This window comes from Salvelinus sp. IW2-2015, linkage group LG18 (genome assembly GCF_002910315.2).
Source record: "Salvelinus sp. IW2-2015 linkage group LG18, ASM291031v2, whole genome shotgun sequence".
NCBI lineage: Eukaryota > Metazoa > Chordata > Actinopteri > Salmoniformes > Salmonidae > Salvelinus > Salvelinus sp. IW2-2015.
This window is the reverse complement of record NC_036858.1, coordinates 19374959-19387220: the sequence shown is the minus strand read 5'-3', so window position 1 is coordinate 19387220 and position 12262 is coordinate 19374959. Positions and strand designations below refer to the sequence as shown.

General features: G+C 42.5%; 1 protein-coding gene across 2 annotated transcripts; it reads left to right on the top strand.

Annotated features, from left to right (window-relative positions):
- Positions 1-985: 985 nt before the first annotated feature.
- On the top strand, positions 986-11505 carry pkmyt1 (protein kinase, membrane associated tyrosine/threonine 1). Of its 2 annotated transcripts, none has more exons than XM_070448370.1 (8): positions 986-1263; positions 1627-2109; positions 2261-2498; positions 2795-3080; positions 3228-3334; positions 4465-4637; positions 6550-6770; positions 9176-10711. In XM_070448370.1, the coding sequence occupies exons 2-8, from the start codon at positions 1738-1740 to the stop codon at positions 9393-9395; spliced, it is 1617 nt and encodes a 538-aa protein (XP_070304471.1). In that variant the 5' UTR covers positions 986-1263; positions 1627-1737; the 3' UTR covers positions 9396-10711. The 2 variants fall into 2 exon arrangements, with proteins under 2 accessions (XP_070304471.1, XP_023864345.1); XM_024008577.2 differs by lacking the exon at positions 9176-10711 and adding an exon at positions 10720-11505 and having other exon boundaries at positions 987-1263.
- The last annotated feature ends 757 nt before the right edge of the window (positions 11506-12262 follow it).

Below are 12262 nucleotides of genomic sequence, written 5' to 3'. Positions count from 1 at the left end.
CCTACAATGAAATGACACACAGGTGCAAATAATAATTAGAACAAGGGAAAAACAAAAGGTTCAAAAAAGGCGCAATGGGGGCATCTAGTGACCAAAACCTGGCCAATCCTGGCCAAATCCTGACATTGTTGTTTGCTGATAATTTTTTTATAATGAAAAAAAAAACGTTAAAAAACAACAAACGCGGCCAAATTGAGCTCCAAATGTTGTAACAATGTGGAGTGCTCTGTATAGCTCCGTATATTACCGCATTGATATGTTTGGTTGATGGAAGGTGGGGGCGGGAGGTACTGTATAAACACAAACTCACTTCCTTGACAACTTCTCTCTAAAAGGAATGTGTCGCATTGGGGAAAGTAGTGGTATGTGTTAATTATAGAGGTGCCCATGGAGCTGGGGATAAGAAATGTCCCATGCGAGAGAGGCAGATTGAGGTTTCCAGGGTTAGAGTAGTGCAGAATTTGTCATATGCTGAGGCAGTGAAGAAAGTATAGGAAGATGGATCAAGGGCTGGGATCCTGAGAGGAGGGGTGTGAGTAGTAGATCTGTACCAGTACAGAGGGATAGGCCAACAAGTGATATATGTTTCAGTAAGATTGGATTTTTAGCATTTTATAGCAATGGTTATCAACTTTACTGCAGGGATGGAACGTCAGTCCAAGAAAATTGAGGTTGTGGTGGCAACTGTGGAGAGGTACTTGGGTGTGCGAGACTTGACATCAGAAGAGTTACAGGGTGTGTTACGTGGTGGTGTCACATCCTTTCAAGTTGTTGGCATGAGGTAGGACTAAATAGTGGAGTAAAGGTGTGTTTTTAAAAWGTATTTAAAAAMAATTGTGAGTGTAGTGTTAGATGGTAGGGTAATWGTTTTTTTGTTTTTTTCAAGCAAAGCATAAGGGAGTTGTACTCCAGTCTAGTAGGTGGCAGTAATGCAACATATATTGGATGCCAACCGCAGTTAAACCTCATCGAAGAAGAAGTCCTCCGGTCGCCATATTGGCTGCAGCTAACCGTACTTGATTGAGGCGGGGAAAGTCGTTCTCCTCTGGTTYAGAAACATACATCTCTTTTCTATGAAATACAGTCTGCTTGACTTGGATAGGAGCTAGCCAGCTCTATTTGCTAACTATCGAACATTAACCAGTATATTTTAATCTAACGATGACTTTCGTGTTTCTCTGGTCATAAGAATGCTACTATTAGCTACGTTGATGACTGTCACTTGGAATTAAGCTGTTCATTTGATAGATTTCGTCCAGTTTGGTAAGTAAACTTMTTTTGGAGGGCTGGCTAGCTATTGTTTACATTGAATAATGCAATTTCCCTGTAATGTTAATGTTAAGATTACCCAAATAGATGGCAAGGCTACAGTTATTTGCTGACAACGTTAATTTATTTACCAGAAACAAAATCAATGACGTTTGTGCCAGCTTAGTTGGTCAATATTAAATGGCTATTTGACTGACACGTCACCTATATAGTTCAGGCTATTATTATTAGCTACCTAAAGTGGATTTGATTAGGTTGTCTTTCACAGATATGGTATCTGTTTTGCACCCAATGTCAACATCACCTTGTATTAACCATGTTGAAATCACACTAATGTTGACCTTTCTATTTTCTCAGCTCTGAATCTCAAAACTTGTGCTCAGAAACTCAGGATCCTACRGTCACCATACCTTCCCTGTCACTTCCCAGGCCATTGCCCCTTTTTTGATCCCTCAACATCTCCAAGCCATGTCTGTGTACTTGGAAACGAAAGTGGCCACCACACCTCTCCCCCTCCCCACCCACTTCTCCAAGGCCGAGCAGTCCTTCTCCCTTAAGAAACGCCGCCTTCCCTTCTCTTCATCCTCCGCCTCATCTCTCTCGCCTCCCGCCCATATCTCACACTCACTACCCCCGCGCCCCCCGTCCAAGGGCTGCCCCCCTCTGAGCCGGGTCTTCCCCCAGCGCCCCCCGTCCCCCTGGTCTCCCCTCTCCCACTCCCTCATCAARTCTCCCCCTCCGCTGTTGCTGTACGACCCCGGCAGACAGCAGTCCTACTTCAACCAGTGCTTCACCAACCTGGGCCTGCTGGGAAGAGGGTCCTTCGGTGAGGTGTACAAGGTGAGTGGGAACTGTCCAAAACGGAAGCACAGGAAATGAAAATATCATTGTTTAAAACATTTTTTTTTATCATGTCAATCAACATCTTTAATGTGGATAGCCTAAATAACACGAGGACAAGATCTCAGAGCTCCACTTGACCACTTCCCAGGTGCTGAGCCTCCAGGACGGGCACCACTACGCTGTCAAGCGTTCAGTCCAGCGCTTCAGGGGCAACAGTGAGCGCAAAAGGAGTATGCGGGAAGCTCAGAACCACGAGCGCCTGTGCCCCCACCCACACATCCTGGGCTTTGTGGCAGCCTGGGAGGAGGGGTGCCGCTTGTACATCCAGATGGAACTGTGCTGCACCAGCCTGCTGCTGCACGCCGAGGCCCAACCTTCCAGCCCAGGTCAGTCAGTAAAAATTGGAAAGGTGCACTGTGTGACACATCATATGTTGCATACTACTGTTCTATGGATGTGATATGTGAATGGCGGTGAAATTAAATGTAGTTAATGKGAATTTCTTTGTATTTCTTTATAGTTCTTGTTACCTATTTCTATGACATATTTGGAGTGTGATGATTTCTGTTGATACACTTTGTTTGACCGCCACTGATGCACAATACGGCTGTGCTAACAATACCTGAGGAATGTAACCCTGTATGTGTCCATAATGACACATTTTTCTCCCATTACTCTACAGATGAGCCTGCAGCGTGGGCATACCTGTGCGACCTCCTCTCGGCCCTGCACCATCTTCACACCCGCGGCTTCGCCCACCTGGACCTCAAGCCAGCCAACGTGTTCCTGACGCGCTCTGGCCGCCTCAAACTAGGAGACTTTGGGCTGGCACTGGAGCTCCGAGGGGAGAGTGTCGCCGCTGGCCTGCCGGAGGGGAGGGAGGAGGAGGATGTCCAGGAGGGTGATCCCCGATACATGGCCCCAGAGCTGCTGAGGGGCGTGTATGGCCCTGCTGCTGATGTTTTCAGGTGATGATGCCGGTGCTCCCTATACTCCCTAATAATGGAGGAAGTGATTCCCCTTTATGATGTGAAGTGCTTTGAACACCTGGTGAGGAAAAAACACGATTTATATCTAATCAATTAGTAATAATGAGACTTTACTGTTTCTCTCAGTCTTGGCGTGTCCATCTTGGAGCTGGCTTGCAATATGGAGGTGCCGAAAGGGGGAGAGGGATGGCAGCAGCTCAGACAAGGCCGTCTACCCGCAGAGTTTACCAATGGTAATGGCAGCTTTTTTCTTTTCTTTTTTTTACAATATATTTATTGGCATTTCTTTTTTTACAATTTAACAATCATCAAAATATGACACAGATAATGGGTAATGGCAGATTTTACACATCTGGGGCCGTATCCACAAAGCATCTCAGAGAAGGTACTAGGAATCCTGGAATCCTGTTAACCTGTTTTTAAGACAAAAAAAACTCAACTCAGAGTAGGTTTTAGGATGATRTTCAGACACTGCTCAAACTCTGAGCCAGGAGTAAAACTCCTCAAAAGTTTCTCAGGTGCTAATCACGACAGTTTGAGGTACCRCAAAGGAAAGATGGTGATGACGCTCATTGATATTCTTACAAATTATGGGAAATACCCAGTTGCGGTAAGACATCGCCACAGCTGTGAACACGCTTCGGACAACCACGTTGAATGTAACTGTACATCAAATGTTGCAATGATAAAATGCTTCATATAGTTTTTGCCTGACACAATCTCTGCCTAGTGAAATAGGCCTCGTGAAATCATTGTCAAAAGCCCAAGARTTGCGTGTAGGTTTAGATTATTTATGGATTGATCATATCCTAGAAATATCCAATTCTTTCAACAAATCCAAAGCAATTGCATGTGACACAGGAACCACTGACTCACTGCCTTTTTTTTATTATCAAGACACCTGCTGGTAACTTTTAACTGGTTAGGACAGCTCATGGACAACTTATTTTTTWAATGTATTTATTTTTTAAACCAAATAGGGTAGGGTAAAATGTCTCTTAGCACTTACAACCAATTTTCTACTCTGAAATGCTTTGTGGCTACGACCCCAGGTCTTAAGAAAATATATATACGATACGCATGTTGGATTGACTTTCAATGTTATACAAGATTTGCCCGTTTGATTTGTACTCCTCCTTTTTAGCAGTGAAATTAACCTGCACACTGTCATGTCCTTCCATGTGTTTGTCTAATATAGAAAAGCAATCGGGAGCATCAGTGTAAAGGAATAATTTTGTTCATATGGTTTGCACATGGCAAGTTTGTCTCGAGTCTGGACAGTCACATTTTATGTGTAATGCCTATTAGGGTCATCCTTTTTATCTTAATTTTCTGTTTCCCGTTATTGTCTGTGTACTTCCAGGCTTGTCAGTGGAACTGCAGACTGTGCTGCGGATGATGCTGGCCCCAGAGCTGTCTGTGAGGGCCACTGTGCCCGAGCTCCTCACCCTGACAGTGGTCAGGAGACACATGTGGAGGCGCCATGTCTCCCTCCTCCTCCGCGAAACCCTGCTCACACTAGTCACCTTCTGCCAGGTTGGTAAACCCAGCAGCCATAACTTTCCGCCTCCCTCTAAACTGCGATTTAACTATAATAATAATACTTTTCATTTATAAAGCATTTTGTTCAAACTCAACTGCTAACCAGCATAAGAAAATATATTTTAAAGTAGCTATGATACACATGTTGGATACAGGGATGCAAACTAGTCACCTTTCGGCAAAATTTGCCGTTTTGAATCCAAAATAGGTGACCTACGTGATTCGTGTAGATCCATTGAGAAAATGTTGGGTGTGGGGCGGCTTTGGATCACTACTGGCTGTAAGCGAACGAGTGATGTGCGTTTGGAGCAATACTGGCTGTATCCAATGTTCAGCTAATTGTTCACATAACAACAGAATACAGCACGCGACTGAAGAGAGAAGGGACAACCAATTTGCTAGTTACAGCATCAGCGTGCGCTCTGGAAAGACAGCAGAGAGTAGAAACGCAGTTTGCCGGTTACAGCAGCACGTCCCCTGAACGATACCGAAGAGGTAGGGGAGAAGCCTGACCACGGGGACAGGGGTGAGAAGGTGATGGAGCGTACTTCATGAGCTGTAACTGGAAAAACAACTGGCATTTGGAAAGTTTGAGGTGAGGGAGAAAGTGTGGTGGAACAAGTATTGTTAGCATTGTTAAGTATCTTGCTAGCTGGATCGAATTCTCCGTTTAKCTAGCCAGAGAAATGTTGAGCAACATTAGCCAACTTAACTGATCAAATAATTGAGTTTATGGYGTGAAAATTAGTTGGTTAATAAAGTCAGACAGCCAACGTTAGCTTCTAATGTTACATCAGATGAGCTAACGTTAGTAACCTAACCAATTCGCTATAATATTAACTGGTATATGACTCCTTGCTGTTCCTCAATTTACAACGGTTTAGTTGCTTACCAGGACCCTGGCAATCTGTGTGAAATGTTAACTAGCTAACTAACTACTATCTGTGAACTAATGTTTTCCCTCTACAGTATGTGGTTAATTTTCATAATGAGAGAATTAGTTGAAAATGAGGCGTTGCTTGTTAAACAAGTGGATTCAGGGATCAAGTGTAGCTGGGCCKGGCTTAAGCTGGATGCCACTATGGAGGTGAAAGGAACACCACACACTTTCTCACTTTTTCAATACAGTGGATAAAAAGGGGTATGCYAGGTGTACTCTCTGCCTGAAAGAGATCAATTATGCCAACAAAGGGTATCATGTTCTGCTGGCACATTGTAGAACAGATGTCCACAGGCAGAAAGTATACAATGTAATAATGTGCAGTGTAGTCCAAAGATATTGCTTTTGTTGTTGAACTTGACAGTATCACTTGTGTGTGAGTGAGGGGGATTATGTTTTTTTTTACTCAGTGAACATTATTTTTGCACATGTAGCCTTGTGCACTTGATCGATGTCTACTATAGTGGCCACTATAATAGAGCAAAAAGAGTGCCAGTTAGTTTCATTCTATTTCTACTTTAAGGTCTTTTTTTCCCCCAAATGCAATATTTTAGATGTGTGGTCACAAACGTTCTATAAAGGCCGTCATGGCTAACTGCAATATTAATGTATTGTTTTTTTCTCAAGACTTGTGTCGTTTGCTGTAAAGTCTAGGCAACAAATAACATTGGATTGCTTTCTTTAAGTAGTTTTTTTAGGTGAGAGTTAGGTTCACATTAACCCCTTTTTATTTTACACACAGACTGATCATGTAAATCATATTATTTGTAATTTAATTACTTAACCTGCATTTCCCCCTAGCAGGGATTTTTTTCCATGTTTCAGTGCACAAAATAAGTGTCTCCTTTTTGGGCCTTCACCAGTTTGTATCCCTGTGGATAGACTCTCAATGTTGTTCAAGATGGACTTGTTTGATTAGTACTTCTATTCAAATAAACTTGTGTATCTTCTACCTTTCTCTTTTAGTCTATTTTATACTCTGGTTGGGGGCTCTTCTCCTCTCTCAACCTCCCGTTCCTTCCACGCTGGACGCCCCCTTCCCCGTGCACCCCTCCAAAGGAGAGTTCGGAGCTGGAGTTCATGCTGCCYCCCAGTGCCATGATGCACACTGACTCAGGCAGCCTAGAGGACGTGGTGTTTTTGCCCGACGCCCTAGGCCCGGATCACTCCCCCACCTTCTCTCACAGGTAAATGACAAACTCTGAACTGACACGAGACCAGATAACATCCAAATGAGATTGAGCATTTGAGATATTGATTGGGAGGGAGTTCTCCATTTAATGCAACCTCATTGTCTTTTTTTTCTGCATATTCATATACACTGAGTGTACAAGACATTAGGAACACCTGCTTTTTCYATGAGACTGACCAGGTGAAAGCTATGATCCCTTATTGTTAAATACTCTTCAATCAGTGTAGATGAAGGGGAGGAGACCGGTTCAATAAGTATATTTGAGGAATGGATTGTGTATGTTTGCCATTCAGAGTGAATGGGCAAGACAAAAGATTTAACTGTCTTTGAATGSGGTATGGTAGTAGATGCAAGGCCCACCGGTTTGAGTCTGTCAAGAACCGCAACGCTGCTGGTTCCAGCCGACGACCTTAGAGTTCCACTTCTTTCATCAAAAAAACTAACTGCGATTGCAGTGGGCTAAGGAATGAAAACAGTAGACMCTGGAGAATTGGAAAAACATTGCCTGGTCGGAATCYGGGTTCCTGCTGATGGGAGGACTAGGGTGTGGAGAAACGCTTTTACTCAAGTGGGCCCCTTGATGGAAGTGGAGCAACGTTTGAATGCCACAGGATATCTGAACATCATTGCCAATCAGGTGCATCCCTTAATGGCAGTAGTATATCCATCTGCAAATCAGTTTTTTTCAGCAGGATTATGCCACAAGGCTAGGATTGTCCAGGAATGGTTCCATGAACATGACTGTGAATTCAGCTTACTGCAGTGGCCTGCCCAGTCACCAGATCTCAATCCAGTTGAGCATCTGGGGGATGTGATGGAATGAGCTATTCAGAGTAGAGACCCACTACCAGCTAACTTGACACAACTGTGGGAAGCATTGGAGTCAACATTGGCCAGCACCCGTGGGGAACGCTTTCRACACCGTTTRGGATCCATGCCCAAYGAAGTGAGGCTGTTCTGAGGCAAAAGTCGGTGCAAGTCAATATTATAAGGTKTTCCTAATGTTTTGTACACTCAGACTACTTCACTGTCAATGGATAATATACAGTACCAGTCAAAAGTTTGGACACACCTATTCATTCAATGGTTTTTCTTTATTTTTACTATTTTCTACATTGTAGAATAATAGTGAAGACATCAAATAACACATATGGAATCATAGTAACCAAAAAAGTGTTCTTCAAATCAACAKTTATTTTATTTCTGAGATTATTCAAAGTAGCCACCCTTTGCCTTGATGACAGCTTTGCACACTTGGCACTCTCTCAACCAGCTKTAAAAAATATATAMATTTTATTAGGCAAGTCAGTTAAGAACAAATTCTTATTTACAATGAYGGCCTACCAAAAGGCCTCCTGCGGCTACGGGGGCTGAAAAAAAAAAAATGTGTACATATATTTAGGACAAAACACACATCACGACGAGAGACAACACTACATAAAGAGAGACCTAAGACATGGCAGCAACACAACATGGTAGCAGCACAAAACATGGTACAAACATTATTGGGCACAGACAACAGCACAAAGGGAAAGACGGTAGAGACAACAATACATCACGCGAAGCAGCCACAACTGTCAATAAGAGTGTCCATGATTGAGTCTTTGAAGAGATTGAGATAAAACTGTCCAGTTTGAGTGTTTGTTGCAGCTCGTTCCAGTCGCTAGCTGTAGCGAACTGAAAAGAGGAGTGACCCAGGGATGTGTGCTTTGGTGACCTTTAACAGAATGTGACTGGCAGAAAGGGTGTTGTGTGTGTGGAGGATGAGGGCTGCAGTAGATATCTCAGATAGGGGGAGTGTGGCCTAAGAGTTTTATAAATAAGCATCAACCAGTGGGTCTTGCAACGGGTATACAGAGATGACCAGTTTACAGAGGAGTATAGAGTGCAGTGATCTGTCCTATAAGGAGCATTGGTGGCAAATCTGATGGCCGAATGGTAAAGAACATCTAGCCGCTCGAGAGCACCCTTACCTGCCCATCTATAAATTTAATCTCTGTAGTCTTGCATGGGTAGGATGGTCATTTGAATCAGGGTTAGTTTGTCAGCTGGTGGAAGGGGCCAGAAGAGAGCTTAGGGCATTTAGAGCACAGGCCAGTGCTGGTGGTGGCTGATAACACCCAGACACAGTCAACAAAGAGTTATTTGAAAGTTTTTAATATRTAAAACCAGCAAATCAAATTGTTTAGGGACAGACTTGGTGGAGACAACCGAGCACTGAAGGTGCGTTTCAATTAACAGGTGTGCCTTGTTAAGTTCATTTGTTGAATTTCTTTCCTTAATGCGTTTGAGCCAGTTAAAAGGCACACTTTTAACCAGCTTGGCTATYACAGCATTCTGCAGCGATACACCATCCCAGCTGGTTTGCGYTTAGTGGGACTATCATTTGTTTTTCAACAGGACAATGACCCAAAACACCTCCAGGCTGTGTAAGCTCTATTTGACCAAGAAGGAGYGTGATGGAGTGCTGCATCAGATGACCTGGCCTCCACAATCACCTCACCTCAACCCAATTGAGATGGTTTGGGATGAGTTGGATCACAGAGTGAAGGAAAAGCAGCCAACAAGTGCTCTGCATATGTGGGAATTACTTCGACTGTTGGAAAAGCATTCCTCATGAAGTTGGTTGAGAGAATGCTGAGTGCAAAGCTGTCATGAATCTAAAATATATTTAGATTTTTTTTTACACTTTTTGGGTTACTGCATGATTCCATATGTGTTATTTCATAGTTTTGATGTCWTCACTATTCTACAATGTAAAAATAAATAATTTCCAAATATCTTCTAAAAATAACTTTTAATGGATTTTGTTGGGTTTTCAATGTTGCAGAACCAATTCAATTTTYATTTAGAAGATAAAGACAAATGGCATGGACAGAATTATTGGCACCCTGGAGCTAGGACTTGGTTGCACGGACTTGGTTACACAGAGTTTGGCCAAGCTRACTGACAAMAAATGCTTCTTGTAGCCATCAATAAGCTTGCTGGGCCAAATTGCCAGTAGAAATGTGCACTCTTCAGCAGCAAACTGTTCTAATTCTGCAATGTTGGAGGGGTGCCCTCCACCGACTGCTGTTTTCAGCTTTCGCCATACGTTATGGATAGACTCTTCGCTGATGACTCCAGAACAGTTCAGCTTTTCTTCTTGAACTATTCCAGTGTGCTTTTGATGTGTTTGCTGGAAAACCCACAACATTCAACAGACTGTTTTTGGACACTTGGTTGAAYATTGCACTCTAAAACACCTTGATAATCTGCTGATTTCATGATGTCTTGCACRTGTTCAAGGCCCCCAGTACCAAAGGCAGCTAAGAAAACCCACAGCATTATCGAATCTCCCCCATATTTTATTGTAGGGAGGATGTTGTTTTCTTTGAATGCTTCATTTGGTAGTTGGTCAACATAGAAAGAACCCACTGCTGAAGGAGGCACAAGAAGGCCTGATTTTAAATGTCTCAAAAACCCACCTAAACAAGCCTAAATCCTGGGGAAAGTTAGAGCTCTTTGCCAGTACAGATCAGCTCAGTTTACTGATGACCAAATTAAGCATTAAATGAAAAGAACATCCTCCCTACAAACAAACATGGGGGAGATTTGATAATGCTATATGGTGTTGCTTTGCTGCCTCTGGTACTRGGGGCCTTGAACATCTTGGCAGAAGGTTTTGTAACAAAGTCTTTTTTTATATCAATTTATTTGAGAAATCCGTAATTACTTAAGTGCAAGGGTGGCAATATATTTGCCGCAACTGTACCTATTAAGCTAAAAGTCAACAATAAAAAAATTATTAAAATAAAATGCAATGTTAGCACTGCTGCTGAAAAGGTATAGTGAGATCAATCTTTTGTCCATCCTTTCAGCCACAGTTACTCAATAGAAAAAGGCTTAACTTATATTTCACTTATTATTTCCCTTTGACATTCACACAATTTCTCATTCAACAGAATCAAATCCCGGCTATCCATGGGAAGCACCTCCACCCCTTTGCCAAACTCCCCTCCAGTATTCCATCAACTCAGTCCTGCCCACACCCCTACACACTCTGGTCACATCCACACACCTTCACGTAGCCTCAACCTCGCACACACACCCTCCAGCATCCACTCAGACAGATCCCACCACACAATGACAGCACTCACAGGGTCCCCCAAAGACACAGGCTCTCACAGACTCAGCCTGATAGACCGGTCCATGGACGCACACAATCAGCACAACACATCCACACACACTTCCCAATGGCCCGTCCGGAACTGGGTCCGCTCAGAGCCCCTCCCTCGACCCAGCTTTGAACCAAAGAACCTGCTCAGTCTGTTCGATGAGACGACTTCTACGTTGGAAGGACAATCCTGAGAACGAGACTGTAAATTGTGTAGAACGACGACATACGAACTCCGGCTTTACATGGATGGAGAACCACTGGAATGATTTGCCATATGTATTATATAGTTCTCAGTTTCTGTTTTTAAAATGCCTCTTTCGAACAATTGTTTTGCTTGAAATTTGTCAATTTTGTTCCGTTTTTATGAGTTAACGAGTTCTTACTTCAATTTGTAATTGCTTGCATTAAAAGAATGGGTCAAGTGATTTGATGYAGTATTCCGTTATGAACTTTTCATGTCTTTGTATATTCACAATCAACTATTTTGGTGAAGGCGAGAAAATGTTTAATAGCTCATATTTACTGCTATAATCCATGACTCAAATCCAATTAAAGAGACGTTGGAAGCTTATCCTGTGTCTTCATACTCAACTGATTACATGTGATCCATAGATGGGGGAAAAAATGTATCCCAAAGATTTACTGAAAATAATATAATTGCAATTCACACACATCTAGGCATAAGGTTAGTGTTTCCATATCTCCATATTACAGCACTTGTTTACGGAAGACATAGGCGGCCACCTGTGCTAAGTAGCATGCTCCGAACACCTGCATGTAAGCTTAACCCTTGTGTGGTGTTTTTGTTATTCACCCAATGTACGTGGGTCTGATGGACCCACAACATTATTGGGTTTTTGAAACAGTACAGCCGTAACAATTTACGTAAAAAATACTTAGATGTTGACTTATATCAATTGACAGCATACATGGTTAAAATTTTCCATTTACCTCTGCTAGATTACATTTGTTTTTTTTATAGAATGTGGATTTTTGTAAACAAATCAATTTCAATTAAGACATGGGTGGAATTATTATTTATCTTGAACAAATATAAATGAAACAAGGTTTTCATCACTATTGATGTTTATTGCTTTGAACTGAACAAATTGGAAGGACAAATTTTACAARCAGTATTTAATGAAAACGATAAATGAGCCCCGTTGAACACAAATTAAGGCCGGTCTACACACCACATGAGGAACTGTATTTCTTGCACTTGATGCATGTGTACTGTGTCTTCATGTCCTTGGATCCACACACATCGCAGAGCTTCTTGTTGCTACCGGCTGCAATCTAGAATGATGATAACACTTAGTTCAGGAATT